At 38.8% G+C, this 16059-nt stretch overlaps 2 protein-coding genes across 2 annotated transcripts in view; one reads left to right on the plus strand and one right to left on the minus strand.

Annotated features, from left to right (window-relative positions):
• The first annotated feature begins 319 nt into the window (after positions 1-319).
• Positions 320-16059, plus strand: part of CC2D2B (coiled-coil and C2 domain containing 2B) — a 108596-nt gene continuing 92856 nt past the window's right edge. The window contains exons 1-8 of the mRNA XM_055560014.1: positions 320-1293; positions 2746-2810; positions 4829-4889; positions 6670-6746; positions 7116-7182; positions 9034-9128; positions 9362-9372; positions 10404-10594. Coding sequence (XP_055415989.1) covers positions 2769-2810; positions 4829-4889; positions 6670-6746; positions 7116-7182; positions 9034-9128; positions 9362-9372; positions 10404-10594 — 544 coding nt within the window. The 5' untranslated portion in view covers positions 320-1293; positions 2746-2768. The remainder of the gene's footprint in view (positions 1294-2745; positions 2811-4828; positions 4890-6669; positions 6747-7115; positions 7183-9033; positions 9129-9361; positions 9373-10403; positions 10595-16059) is intronic.
• LOC129636550 (ras-related protein Rab-11A-like) lies at positions 13762-14769 on the minus strand. Its single transcript, XM_055560017.1, has one exon. The coding sequence runs from the start codon at positions 14659-14661 to the stop codon at positions 14011-14013; it is 651 nt and encodes a 216-aa protein (XP_055415992.1). The 5' UTR covers positions 14662-14769; the 3' UTR covers positions 13762-14010.

Here is a 16059-nt window from a genome sequence, read left to right on the forward strand (position 1 = left end):
AGGTTTGTTAGAAGTTTTAAACACTTTCTAAGTTTCTCTAGAATTAAAGAGCTAAGCACAACGCCTTACAGAGAAAGGGAAAGGGAAAGGGAAGTCGCTCCGTCGTGTCCGACCCTCAGCGACCCCATGGACTGCAGCCCTCCAGGCTCCTCCATCCATGGGATTTTCCAGGCAAGAGTACTGGAGTGAGGTGCCATTGCCTTCTCCAATTACAGAGAAAGCAGCTAATAAACATTTGCTAAACGTTTGAATGAACGAAAGCGTACATAGATAGCACCGCCGTGCGGCTTTCCATACTAGCAAGTTTCCTCACTTCCCACCACGCCCCCGCCAAGAGTTTGCCAGGACATATGTCCAACCACAGAACATTTTATTTAACTCTTTATTTTAACACGGCGATCCATCACTGGGAAACGAAGATAAAACAATGTAAAGTTTATTATTATTATTAAGCAAAGATGACATGACTCGAGTGAGCGTGTCCAGCATGCCCTATTTTAAGCTTGAAAAATAAATTGATTACACTAATAGCAGGCTCCGGAAAGAGAAAGACCTCCCCTTCTCCCGCCACCCTGCATATCCCGGGCGGTCTTTTGAGATGCCACACCCAAAGCGCCTGAACTCAAAGAATCTCTCCTCGCGGCAAGGCAGAGGCAGCGCAGAGCGAAGCAGGTCGCAGGCTCCCAGGCGCATCTGGACGGCGTGGGCGACCGCACTTCCACGGGCAGCTGGGGAGCATCCTCCGCCAGGAACACCTGCTCAGAGGCGACTCGGGTGGTTACCCCGGGCCCGCGCAGGCCGGGGAGCGTGCGGCCGATACTTACCGGTTGGGGATACAATTCTAAACCAGGACGAGAGATGTGGGGCTGTCACGATCTAGGCCAGCCCGCTTTCAGATCTCTTCCAGAACAGCCACCAGGGCAACTGCGGCTACTGAGGCACAAGCTCAGCGGCGGGTGATCAAAACCCGCGGCTCCCACCAGGCACGCTAGGCTGAGACGAGGGTGAGTCCCAAGCCCTGACAGCCAGGTGAGCAGAAGTAGCGCACCGAAGATTCCGGAAGATTCAGGCTCGGCGCGCGCTCCCGCCAGGCTGGCTGAGAGGCCACATCGCGCATGCTCCTGGACCGCCTAGACTTCCAGCCCCGAGGAGGAAGAGCTCCGCAGGCTTGGGGTGCGCGGGGTGTAGACGTCGCGAGCGGTGCGAGGCGGTTGGTGACAGCTCAGAGTCCGTGGTGAACTGCGCGTCCTGACTTCGCCGCCCAGGCATAGCAGAACTGCACCGACCATCCAGGTGAATGTCTTAATAACTCATAAAATGTCCTTACCCTTCCCTGTCGGACACTGCAATATTTTGTCTGGTTGCAGCCCTACTCTGTGGAAAGAGCCCGCGGAGTCCCCAGACTGCCAGATCCAGACCAGCATGGGCCACTGAGACTTGTAGTCCCTAAGATCTGGCCCATCCATTAGTCATCACCTTTGAGAATTGATAAGGCTGAGAACCATTCCATTATACAGCGTTGGAGAGCAGTGCTTGATTTGTTTCAAATCCAAGTTCGTATTATTTATTGAGTCCCTACTCTGTGCTGAATACTTTGCTAGGATTGGTGGAGGGCAGATGAGTTCAGTGCTCAGCTCTTGTCCTCACTTTAGAGCAGGCGGAAAGTGAGCTTGCAGGGTAGGCTGTAATGAACAAAAAATACGTTATTATTAGTGCTAGTGGAGATCAGGAAAAAAAAAAATCCTGGAAGATGTGAGGTTTGAATGAGGCTTTGAAACGTGGAATGCTCTAGATTAAGGGAAAGGTGGAAAAATCAAACAATGGAAATGCCAGGAAATATAAAGAAGAGTTTGGTCTGAGTATAGCTGAAGGTTTATTTTGGAGAGCGGTGAGCAGGGCTTAAAGTGGGGAAGTGGACAGAAGCTTTCTTGGCCTCACTTACAGAAAGGTGCTCTGTTTTGAGTTTCTCTCTAGCAGAGACTATAAGTACAGGCACCAATATACATTTTCAGGTTTAAATAAAATGCAGCATCACAGGACTTACTTGTGTCCAGTTTCTAGACCTCATAGTTCTCAGTGCTATATGGATTAATACATTTTTATCAATCCTGTGATGGATTTTGTGGGTAGCGAAATTATATTGCATTGTGTGTTGGATACAATCTTTCAAAATATACTACAGCTTTTATAATTTGTTTTGTCACCTATTCAGTTTTTATATATTATAATACCAGAAGTTTCAAGGGAATTTGACCCAATCTATCTTGACCTAAACAGGTTGTGATGTTTCCAGGCTTAGTTCTGAGAACAATAGATGATTTAATTTTGATGCCTTTCAAAGACATGTACTGATTCATGGATCAGAAAATCCTTTGTCAAGACTTGGTTCCTAGACTTTCTTTTAGAAAATAAGATCACAGTTAACTGAAAGACACTAATTTTCAAACTTAAGTAATGGAACATGGAATTCATGCTCGTTTTTGTGAAACACTGTTAAATAATGCTGTCTCACACTTAATTGTAGAATTTTTTGGTTAAGTTCCACCTTTTCCATATGCCAGTACCAGTAAAAAGTAAATATTACGATGATCAATAACTAAATAGTATTAAAAGCAATAGTGTGTTTCTTTGTTTAGTTTTTAGTTAAATTAAAAAATTTACATAGCATAAGTTTATCTTATACATCAAAATAGTTGTTTTCTCTCAGTAATATATCATTCTTAAAAATATTTCTTATTTATTTAGAAAGTGGAAATGAGAGAAGCATCATGAAAAAGATTTCAAAGAGAAAAGAAGATATTTTCAGAAAGGTATTAATGGAGTTTATAAGGATTTTGATTATACAAAATAGCTCAATTATAAATGTAGGATAATCTTGGAAAAAATGATATATTTGGTTTTATATACAAATCATACAGTTCATATGTTAAAAAATAATATGAGAATTTAAGGGTGATATACTGTTTGATCTGTCAATTATGTAATTAAGAGTATTAGAGGTGAATTATTTATATATTTACTTATTTATTTGTTCCCTTATTTGAATATTTATTTATCTGTTCTCTCAGCCAGCCAGCAGTCAATTCCTTACTTTGCTAAAAAAAAAGTTTTTCTTTTTTTTAATCAGCAACTGAAACATTTTTAGGACCGGTATCTATATGTCGCCTATAGTAATTCCAATTAAGATTCATATTTTATTCCTGTCTTCTAAATGGGGATGGGCAGTTATGAAAAGTATATCCAGCATGTTGGGTGATATTATTAGGAATTAAAGGAGACCTCTATCACTCACTGGGTGGCATTGATGTTCCATCACACCTTCAAGGTTTGCTGTCCCCTTGGTCAAGAATAAAATTAATTATTTTTAATTTTGTTGAGGAAAATGCTGAAGGTTTAATAAGAACAGAACATCTTAATTCGTATTGACCTTTTTCAGCAATTCTTAAGTGTGGTACAGAAACCACTGTGGATTTTGGAGTTCTTTCAGAAAGTGTATAGACTAAGCTTGTAACTACAGTCATGTCAGTACCCTCATGTCAATACCCTGCTTTGGCTTTTGACCCGAATCCATGTTTTTACTGTGATTATAAATCTGATGTGTGTCTGCTTGCTCCTCCCACTTCAGCTGCACACTAGTTTGGTTAGCATGTACAGTTGTTGTTTAAAGAGTCTTTTGCTATTCTATTTTTTTAACTTCAAATGAAAACCAAACTTACCCATATTGTGCTGAAAAAGAGTTTAACATTGCTAGTATGGTTTCATTTTGGAATATTGAGGTTTAAAAAGTGGTGAAGGAAATAAATGCTGATTTTAACATGTTGAGTTTTTGATGATGGTAGGATATTAAATTAGAAATACCACTAGGCAACTAGAAATATGGTATTCAGGAGAGCAGTCAAGGTTAGAGACACATTTAGGAAGTCATGGGAATATATACATTCTGCAAAGCCTTTGAATGTACCCACATTTAAGCTATTAAGAGAAGTGTGACCAATGAAGGATACAAGGAGTAAGTGACCAGAGAGGTAGAATGATAGAGGACAAGGATCTGGAAAGCTTTTAGAAAGTTATCACATGCTACAGAGTACTCAAGTAATAGCCAACATTGATATGGTGTTGAGTTTCAAAGTATTTTTATTTGTTGATCTCATTTGATCTTCCTAAAAGATACATGAAGTAGGCAATATATGAACACTAAGAACTAACTACTGGATTTTGTCATTAAAATGTTCTTTTAAATATTACAGAGAGCAATTTCTTAATTTAAAAATCTCCTATGTGTAAAGAGCTCATGCCTGCATGCTAAGTCACTTCAGTCATGTCCAGCTATTTGCAACCCTATGGACCATAACCCACCAGGTTTCTCTCGCCATGGAATTTTCCAGGCAAGAATACTGGAGTGGGTTGCCGTGCCCTTCTCCACAGGATCTTCCCAACTCAGGGACTGAACCTGTATCTCTTCCTTCTCCTGCATTGGCAGATGGATTCTTTACCATTAGCGCCACTTGGGAAGCCATAAAGAGATCATACCAACTGATAAAAAAGTGAAATTTAATAAAATGGGCGAAAGATATGAATTGTCATTATAAAGGCGCTAACTTTCAAAGGATTGCTGCTGCTGCTGCTAAGTCACTTTAGTCGTGTCTGACTCTGTGCAACTCCATAGACAGCAGCCCACCAGGCTCCTCTGTCCCTGGGATTCTCCAGGCAAGAATACTGGAGTGGGTTGCCATTTTCTTCTCCATTCAAAGGGCTGATGAACTTATGAAAAGATGTTAAATGCCAGAACAAAAAGATGCAAGGTAACCCTACCCCTCTTTTCTTGCAGATGTCAGAAGACACAGATAACATTGCAGTAGAAGAAAATGTAGACAAGCATCTTCCAAAAGGTTCTCAATAAGTATACCACAGCTCTGATACTGCTGGGCTTTATTTTTTTAATATAAATGACTAGTTCTACCCCACAGTTTCATTGGGGAACACAGTTTCTTGAAAGATGAGTTCAAACAGAAACTAAACTTCCTATATAATATTTAATACAAGTGGACATAAGGAAATAATGGTAAAGTCAGTGCATGTAATAAAATTATATTTTGTTTCCTCTCTTTTTCTCTGCAAACATGGAAAAATCTCCTCATGATTCACACCGTGTTCAACCATAAAGATACAGAGATCTAGAACATGCTTCAGGAAACTTCAGATCTCAGGAAGAAAGATATATAAATAATGGTTTATCCCTGTTTCATTCATCCAGCACATATTTATTAAGCACCTACTATATGCCATCTGTCATTCTAAGTTCTGGGAATAGAGTATAAACAAACCAACTAATAATTTTTAAATTATATCACAGAATGCTGCAGTTAAGAATGAAGATGTTTGGGGACTTCCCTGGTGGTCCAGTGGTTAATACTGCACTTCCAACTGAAGAGTGCGTGGGTTTGATCCCTGGTGGGGGAACTAAGATCCCACATGCCTTATGGCCAAAAAGTTAAAAGAGAAAGAAGAAGATTCTCATGACCTATACTGATTTAGTTTTATGCTCACCGTTTATTTCCACCATTTTCTATTTATCATTAAGTACTCAAAGGCACCTCATGCGAAGAGTTGACTCATTGGAAAAGACTCTGATGCTGGGAGGGATTGGGGGCAGGAGAGAAGGGGACGACAGAGGATGAGATGGCTGGATGGCATCACTGACTCGATGGACGTGAGTCTGGGTGAACTCCAGGGGTTGGTGATGGACAGGGAGGCCTGGCGTGCTGCGATTCATGGGGTCGCAAAGAGTCGGACACAACTGAGCGACTGAACTGGACTGAACTGACGGACTCAGAGTCAGGGAGAAGAAAAAGAAAAATACAAGGCAAAATAACCATTAGGTCCTCCATTTTCTGTACTTAGGACTGCATGACTCCTGTCCTTCTCAGTGCATATGGTAGATCATCTGATGGATGAATCAAAAATAATACACCCGTGGCAGATTCATGTTGATGTATGGCAAAACCAATACAATATTGTAAAGTAATTAGCCTCCAATTAAAATAAATTTAAATTAAAAAAAAAAAATAATACGTGGCTTAGAGTGCACTCAACAGCTGGAGCAGTCTTTATACTCAACAGGATTGTTTCATTTCTTGTAGGAACTTGTAGGAATTGGGGTCAGCAGTATTACACTGAATTTTCAAAACTGAAATGTTAAAAATGAGTGCTTGAAGACTTACCTCTCTTTTTTTCAGATTGCTTCCTCCTCAGTTTAATCAAGTTGAAGTATTGATATTTATATATGTTGTAGACTATAGAGCAGCTTATATAGAATGGCTTTGATATTTATATATTTTGTAGACTGTCTACAGTTTATATAGAATATTACTGTTCTCATGGACTTTTTTTTTCCTAAAAGGTAAAAAAGGTTTCTTAACAATTTTTTTTTTTTTTAACCTCACTGCAAAATTCAGTCCTCATCATGCAGGACTATTCCAGATGAAAAGGAGGAAGGTTCTAAGCTCTGTTTCCTAGATTCTGAACTCTCATGGGGCAGTGATTTGGTCTTCATAATTGTCAGGATCCAAAGAAATGCATATTAGCTAGCTATTAATAAGTACTCTGTTGCTGTTTAGTTATACTTTAAGAAAGTGTCATGAGCTCTGTATTATGTTGGCTTCTTGACAGATTTGAATATAGAAGAAAATCGAAACATAATAGAAACTCTGAGAGGCAAAGTAAGAGAAAAGCTAAAAAATGCCAAGGTAATGCTAATTTTTTTTCTTTCTTATTTTCAAATTTACTGTTTAAATGCAGCATGTGTCATGGTGAACTTTTCTTTGCCAGAAAAGAGCTAAAATTCGGTTTTAACAAAACTCCTTAAATCCAAAAAGCTTTAGATTCTTTCCTTGCTTTTTTTCCTTCAAACCTAAAGCCAAGAAAAATTAAATGATTTACTTGTGGTCACCATATATGACATCTCAGGAGAGAACATGTATATACTTTTTAAAAAAGAAAAACATTGAGAAATCTTTGTTTTTATCCATTTTTGGCCCAAGACTTATATGAGCATGATTAAATCTATATCTGTAGAAATTAAGTTTTCCATACTCTTCATTTGCATTGTGTTTCAGATTAATCAAGGTGAAAAATCGTCAACTCAACTGCTCATTGATAATAAGATATATCAGTGGTCTAAGGTGAATAACTCTTTTTTAACCTTTTTAACCTTTATGGAGATGTACTTTACAGAGCAAAAATTCACCCATTTTAAGTGTACGATTCAGTGAATTTTAGTAAACTTACAGAATTATGCAGTCAACACTATAATCCAATTTTAGACCATTTTTGTCACTCTTATGCCAGTTTTCAGTCACTCTCTATTTCCACTTGACATTATTTTTTATCCTAAAAAATTGTAATACAATATTTTAGGTGATCCCTGACTTACAGATTTTGTTCTAAAATCCAATGTATAATCATATATTTGAAACTTGAAATGACAAAACAACTCACATTTTGAAAGAGCTGTGTTATTTAGAATAAAGGTAAAGCAGCTTTAACAAAAAGATTCAAACTAAAATGTCTTCTTTAAGATAGAAGTTTTATTCCTCTTTAATATAATAGATAAGTAGGAGGAGCCATGGAGAAGGCAAATGGCACCCTACTCCAGTACTCTTGCCTAGAAAATCCCATGGATGGAAGAGCCTGGTAGGCTGCAGTCCATGGGGTCCCTACAAGTTGGACGCGACTTCACTTTCACTTTCACTTTTCACTTTCATGCATTGGAGAAGGAAATGGCAACCCATTCCAGTGTTCTTGCCTGGAGAATCCCAGGGACGGCAGAGCCTGGTGGGCTGCCATCTATGGGTCACACAGAGTCGGACACGACTGAAGCGACTTAGCAGCAGCAGTAGCAGTCCAGTCTGCTAGGTGGAGAAGGGCATGGCAACCCACTCTAGTATTCTTGCCTGGAGAATCCCATGGACGGAGGATCCTGGCAGGCTACAGTCCATAGGGTCACAAAGAGTCATACTGAAGCGACTTGTATGCACACACGCCAGGCTGCTAGGAGAGTTCTGCCTCTTCAACACTTGGTCTCCATCCCTGAGTCCAGTGGCAAACTCCAGAGTTTTCATTTGCTGGCCAAAGGCAAGGCAGGAGGAAGAGAGCCATAGGATTGCAGATTGATCTCTTGCAGGACAAGACCTGCAATTTGCACACCTTATTTCCACTAAAAGAACATGGGTGCATTGTCTAGATATCTAGTTAAAAGATTCTATTATTAGAGATAGGAAAAAAGACAATCATGAACAACTAGTCATTTTTGCCATAAGCAATGAGAGTATTAAACCCTACAAACTTTAAAATGCAATGATCGTTTCTTGGGTTTTTACAAAATTCATCTTTGTTCTCTTTGTAGGGTCCTTCTTGGACTCTTAGTACAAATTATTTTAATTAACTTTAAAGTAAAAATAGACTAAATAAAAGATGTTTGTATATATGTTATTCATTCAACAAATGAATAAAAGTGTGCCTAGATTTGATATAATTTAACTATATACTAAAAAAAAAAGTAAATTTGTCAAGATCACTTCATTGAATGTCAAGAAAAGAGGTGAAAAGGAAGAGAAATTGGCTTCTAAGAATTTCCATTACAAACTACTAAATTGGCATAGCTGCTCAGGAAGTTGAGAATTTTAGCAAATGATTTTGCAAAGAGCAGAGACAAAGGGAAGTAAAAGTATATACTGACAATTTATATATAAGTATTGTTGAAAGTTAATGAGCCAGCTGTTGTAGATACAAATATATAGGATAAGCTTTTGTATTTTGCATTTTTTAAAATTCTTTGTCTCCTCGGAACTAGCAGTTTTATTGATTGACTGATTGATAGATTGATTCTTCTCCCAAATCTCTCTAAAAACAATCCATTAAAAGTATGTGAGAAAGAAGTGATAGGTGATTTACATTTAAAAGATTCCTTTATGGTATTGAAAAGTGAGAGTCTATTTATATTCATTTCAACACTGAATACTGGCTTACTGTTGTTTAACCCACAGGCTGAAGTTCCACTGGATGAAGGTCTTTCATTTTTCATTCTGAGTGGTGAAGAAGACTCAGCTATAGGCCAATCTGCAGAGCAGGTTGGGTTTGTTCCTCCTGAAAATATAGGCAGATTCAGTAGGATAGGGTTTATGAAAGAGATCTACATAGTCACGAATAAAAATCTGGGATTTAAGATGAGAGCTTGATGTTACTCAGCTGTCAGGGCAGATCTCAGCTCTGAAGCCAGGTTTAAAGCCCTGCCAGGGGTAGCTTGGTAATGGGACCTCTGGAAGGTACAAAGAGCCCCTCTTTGTGGTTGAAATCTTCAAAGAGATCCCCTATGTGAAGATACCTCAAATCTTGCTCGAGGTGTCAGTGTCATATCTTGTTTGGCTTTTGAAAAAAAATGCCACAAAATTTCTGATTTTAAAAATCCTTTTTTATTTCATGACAGAGATATATACAGAAAGTATGATGATGCGATGACGTGATATGAACCTAGATGATACTTAACCATGTTACTCAATTTTGTCAGAGTTGATCAAGGCCATGTACAGTTATCTATTCAAAGGAATTCTATGATTAATTCTTTTTATTTAATTATTTGTCCCTAACTGTATGTTTTCAAAAATTAAGGGATTTTTATTTACATGACTTGCATACTCTGTCTCCTTCTTTCTTTCAATATATGTAGATTTTAAGTTAGACAACTACAGTCATCTAAAATGGTGATTTTTTGTGTGTGAAGAGACATATAAAATTTCTGATATGATATAAAAGTATACATTTTCACATTTAGTAATATATCTACTTCAATATTGCCATTGTTTGAAACTTTTATATATCATATTTCAGAAATAATTGATCATCTGTCTCAGACTTCTACTTGTGTTTCTACTTTTCTTTCTTTTTTTCTTAAATAGCATCCAGAAAAGAACATGACTGCTCCACATTTCCTTAGGTAGCACTGCTTTCTGAATGGCGAAAAAAATGGGGCTGAAGACCACATGACTTGTCCCTAGACTTTGCCCTGTACTGTGAATTCTCAACCATTGGACTATCATAGATCAATATCTCAGAACATTTTTCCATAGGAGAGGAGAGACTTGAATTGTAGTTTTTTTCAGTAGTATTTTGTTGAGAATTGCAATGAAGGGCTATAGGAAGATCATAGTTTATGATATTAAGCCTTAAGGGAGTTCTTCAATGTTCAATGAAAGTTCACTGTAACATGGTGAACTTGAACTTGAACTGGGTGGCTTAGATCAGAAAGACTTAATGGCAGGATTTTAGTACATTTTATTTATCTGCACATTAATCATTGGGGACAAGCATGTATACTTATTTTTCTTTTGGGACTCAACAGAGATCAGTAATGGTAGTTACCACAAATATTTTTCACTTGGTAATGATTTACAGAACTTTGCTGAGGGCCAAGATGAAGATTTTGTGGAAGAAGTCATTTTCCCAGATTTACTTGAAGTAAAGGCTGCTGATTATGAAGATGACCAAGAACAAATAAAAAAACAACAGGCAAATATTTTTGTTCCAAGTAGTTCTCCAGGTAAAGGAGATTTTTTTTCATGATATCATTTTTTTCATGATAAAATATTCAAGTCATTAATGAATCATAGTGTAGGATAATAGCTTCTTTGTATGGTGGATAGATAAAAAGTAATGATCTAAAATTATAGAAAGTTTTTTGTAAATATTCCTTGTGCATTCTCTGAGTTTAAGGGAATTGGTTAAAAGAGCTCATTCATTGTCGTGTGTGTGTGTGTGTGTGTGTGTGTCTGTGTATTTGACTTTCTGGTAGACTTTCAGTTCAGTTCAGTCGCTCAGTCGTGTCCGACTCTTTGCAACCTCATGGACCGCAGCACGCCAGGCCTCCCTATCCATCACCAACTCCTGGAGTTTACTCAAACTCATGTCCACTGAGTCCATGATGCCATCCAACCATCTCATCCTCTGTCATCCCCTTCTCCTATGCCTTCAATCTTTCCCAGCATCATGGTCTTTTCAAATGAGTCAGCTCTTTGCATCAGGTGGCCAAAGTATTGGAGTTTCAGCTTCAACATCAGTCCTTCCGATGAACACTCAGGACTGATCTCCTTTAGGATGGACTGGTTGGACCTCCTTGCAGTCCAAGGGACTCTCAAGAGTCTTCTCCAACACCACAGTTCAAAAGCATCAATTCTTCTGTGCTCAGCTTTCTTTATAGTACCACTCTCACATTCATGTATGACTACTGGAAAAACTACAGCCTCAACTAGATGGACCTTTGTTGGCAAAGTAATGTCTCTGCTTTTGAATATGCTATCTAGGTTGGTCATAACTTTCCTTCCAAGGAGTAAGCGTCTTTTAATTTCATGGCTGCAATCACCATCTGCAGTGATTTTGGAGTCCCCAAAAATAGTCAGCCACTGTTTCCACGGTTTTCCCATCTATCTGCCATGAAGTGATGGGACTGGATGCCATGATTTTAATTTTCTGAATGTTGAGCATTAAGCCAACTTTTTCACTCTCCTCTTTCACTTGCATCAAGAGGCTCTTTAGTTCTTCACTTTCTGCCATGTTATCTGCATACCTGAAGTTATTGATATTTCTCCTGGCAATCTTGATTCCAGCTTGTGCTTCTTCCAGCCCAGCATTTCTCATGATGTACTCTGCATATAAGTTAAATAAGCAGGGTGACAATAGACAGCCTTGACGTACTCCTTTCCCGATTTGGAACCAGTCTGTTGTTCCATGTCCAATTCTAACTATTGCTTCCTGACCTGCATACAGGTTTCTCAAGAGGCAGGTCAGGTGGTCTGGTATTCCCATCTCTTCAGAATTTTCCAAAGTTTATTGTGATCCACACAGTCAAAGGCTTTGGCATAGTCAATAAAGCAGAAATAGATGTTTTTCTGGAACTCTCTTGCTTTTTCCATGATCCAGCAGATGTTGGCAGTTTGATCTCTGGTTCCTCTGCCTTTTCTAAAACCAGCTTGAACATCTGGAAGTTCACAGTTCACGTATTGCTAAAGCCTGGCTTGGAGAATTTTGAGTGTTATTTTACTAGCTTGTGAGATGAGTGCAATTGTGTGGTAGTTGGAGCAATCTTTGACATTGCCTTACTTTGTGATTGAAATGAAAACTGGCCTTTTCCAGTCCTGTGACCACTGCTGAGTTTTCCAAATTTGCTGGCATATTGAGTGCAGCATCATCTTCCAGGATTTGAAATAGCTCAACTGGAATTCCATCACCTCCACTAGCTTTGTTCAGAGTGATGCTTTCTAAGGCCCACTTGACTTCACATTCCAGGATGTCTGGCTCTAGGTTAGTGATCACACCATCATGATTATCTGGGTCATGAAGATCTTTTTTTTTTTTTTTCCCCCTATAACTGTTTATTAGAATGTGAATATATTCCAAATCAGTAACTTAAAAAAAAAAATCAAGTTACAGAGCATGCATAAAATACAAAGTAGCGATTTACAAGGAGATAGTAGTATCTTCATAACCAATACACCAAAATAATAAAAGGGCTACAGAGGAAAACTAAATAGACTGACCACAGCAATGCCTTCCGTGCGCCCCACACGTCATGAGCACCGCAAAAGACAGATTAACTATGAAACATAGTAATCTAGGCAAGCCCACACACATGTATATTTTGGGGATATTCCACCATCCTGAATCGTATCACTTTAGTTGACACAACTTTCAGAACACTTCAGAGTTAAGTGCTTAATATTATCCACAAAAAAATAAAACTAAATATTAGTGTGCACATTTCAGAATGAAAAATGAGTTGCTCCATTGATTTCAATAATGTAGTGGAAGAAAACTTTCAGGTTTGTACAATGCCTAATGCATTCTATTTAAACTCAAGGTACTATTTCATCTTATATACTAAAAGAATACATGCCTTTTAAGTGGTACCACTTGAGCAGAAATTAACCTCTCTTGTATTCTTTAACATACTGAAACCAGATATTTAACTGGACTATATTCCATAATACACTACAAAACTCAAAAATCAGCATTGTTAAAATAATTATCCATGCCTGCTGGTGGCTATGGTGATAAAACTAGGTTGCATTTACTGGAAGGTTTTAAGACAAAATTAACACTTTGCCATCAGAGACTAAGCGCATTAAACCAGTTATTGCCTGAGCAATAAAATGCCATATAATATACTGCTGGGAAATTAGAGAAGTTAAATGACTTGGGCTGCCTGATCACTGTAACAAAGGCACCTCAGATGGAATTCCACCAGTCTCTCCGGTTCCCAGCCTGCCAGGCAGCATTGTGTGACTTATGGCCCCATAACCGTGCTACTACTGAAATCATCACAGTCTTTTGTGTTTATTAAGATAATTCTTGTCCAGAAAAAAGTGTTCCCCCCTCTCTAATCAACTTTGATGTTTACAAAAATTAAAAAACAAAATTTACTAAACTATATAATCCTATTAAGGCATTTTAGAAATTGACTTCCAGAATAATGGAAAATTTATAAGCTCTCAAAATTCTGCTATGTTTATAGGGCAATTCTTAGATTTATGGAAATATACTCTGCACTGAGAGAAGAGTGTGTTAATTATAAGCTGCTCTGTGGCAAAATGATAGCTTATTTCTACAGTCTTCTTAATTTGATTTAATCAAGACCAACAGGTCTGAGCTTCAAGGGATCAAGTTCTATTATGTCCTACAGTGACAGCTTCCATGATGAAAAGTAAACAATAATTGAGGAATCCAAACATTCAGTTTATTAAACTAAGGCTAGTGAAGCCATAGCATGAAAAAAAGCTGCAGTCATTCGGGACAAATGGATGATTTTATAAAGCTAAAATCAAAAGACTTGAGACATGGAAAAATTCATAAGTATGAGGAAGTAATAAAACACAAAAATGACCACAAGAATTACAAATATATTTAAATCTCAGACCTGGGAATTGGACTATACACAGCCTTCTAGGGGAGAAGAGAAACGCCTTATATGTTCTGACAGCACTGCACCTTTGGCTTGTTTTCAGTGGTTGGTGGAACATGAATAGGAACCACATTGTTGCTTGGAGACATGTCATTTTCACGTCTGTCTGACATTTGCTTCTGAGAAACAATGCGGTATATCTCTGTCAAGATTGTCTGAAAAGCAGCTTCCACATTTGTAGAGTCTAGAGCAGATGTCTCAATGAATGACAAACCATTTTTTTCTGCAAAAGCTCTTGCTTCATCTGTAGGAACTGCCCTGAGATGGCGCAAATCACTCTTATTGCCCACAAGCATGATAACAATGTTACTATCAGCGTGATCTCTTAGTTCTTTCAGCCATCGCTCTACATTTTCATATGTGAGATGTTTAGCAATGTCATAAACCAATAAGGCACCTACAGCTCCACGATAGTATGCTGATGTTATAGCGCGGTATCGTTCTTGCCCTGCTGTGTCCCATATCTGTGCCTTTATTGTTTTCCCATCAACCTGGATGCTTCTTGTTGCAAACTCTACTCCAATGGTGTTCTTGCTTTCGAGATTAAACTCTTTTCGAGTAAATCGAGACAGGAGATTACTCTTTCCAACACCAGAATCTCCAATAAGAACAACTTTGAAGAGGTAGTCGTACTCGTCGTCGCGGGTGCCCATTGCGCGGCCGAGAAACGAAGGGGCGGGAGCAGCAGTGGTACCGGTGGGACCAGGGGGCGTCGCTGCAGGGGTAACCCTAACGCCGAGCTTCAGCTGCCAGACCCGGTAAAGAACCCCTCCCTGCCGCTAAGCCACTTCCGGCAGGCCCCCACCCATAGGGGGAAGTACTTCCGGGGGCGGCGCCCCGCCCCTCCTGAAGATCTTTTTTGTACAGTTCTTCTGTGTATTCTTGCCACCTCTTCTTAATACTTTCTCCTTCTGTTAGGTCCATACCATTTCTGTCCTTTATTGAGCCTATCTTTGAATGAAATGTTCCCTTGGTATCTCTAATTTTCTTGAAGAGATCTCTAGTCTTTCCCATTCTCTTGTTTTCCTCTATTTCTTTGCATTGATTGCTAAGGAAGCCTTTCTCATCTCTCCTTGCTGTTCTTTGGAACTCTGCATTCAAATGGGTATATCTTTCCTTTTCTCCTTTGCTTTTTGCTTCTCTTCTTTTCACAGCTATTTGTAAGGCCTCCTCAGACAGCCATTTTGCTTTTTAGCATTTCTTTTTCTTGGGGATGGTCTTGATTCCTGTCTCCTGTATAATGTCACAAACCTCCATCCATAGTTCTTCAGGCACTCTATCAGATCTAGTCCCTTAAATCTATTTCTCGCTTCCAGTGTATAATCATCAGGGATTTGATTTAGGTCATACCTGAATGGTCTAGTGGTTTTCCCCACTTTCTTAAATTTCAGTCGGAATTTGGCAATGAGGAGTTCATGATCTGAGCCATGGTCAGCTCCCTGTCTTGTTTTTGCTGACTCTATAGAGCTTCTCCATCTTTGGCTGCAAAGAATATAATCAATCTGATTTCGGTGTTGACCATCTGGTGATGTCCATGTGTAGAGTCTTCTCTTGTGTTATCAGAAGAGAGTGTTTCCTATGACCAGTGTGTTCTCTTGGCAAAACTCTTAGCTTTTGCCCTGCTTCATTCTATACTCCAAGGCCAAATTTGCCTGTTACTCCAGGTGTTTCTTAACTTCCTACTTTTGCATTCCAGTCCCCTATAATGAAAAGGACATCTTTTTTGGGTTTTAGTTCTCAAAAGTCTTGTAGGTCTTCACAGAACTGTTCAACTTCAGCTTCTTCAGCGTTACTGGTTGGGGCATAGGCTTGGATTACTGTGATATTGAATGGTTTGCCTTGGAAACAAACAGAGATCATTCTGTCATTTTTGAGATTGCATCCAAGTACTGCATTTCAGACTCTTTTGTTGACTATGATGGCTACTCAATTTCTTCTAAGGGATTCCTGCCCACACTAGTAGATAGAATGGTAGACTTTAGTGGTAGAGTATATGATATTCCTCTTTTGCTTCTTGTTTGGTCAATCCCAGTTTACTGTTTTGGACTTGA

The sequence above is a fragment of the Bubalus kerabau genome, chromosome 22, assembly GCF_029407905.1.
Source record: "Bubalus kerabau isolate K-KA32 ecotype Philippines breed swamp buffalo chromosome 22, PCC_UOA_SB_1v2, whole genome shotgun sequence".
Lineage (NCBI taxonomy): Eukaryota > Metazoa > Chordata > Mammalia > Artiodactyla > Bovidae > Bubalus > Bubalus kerabau.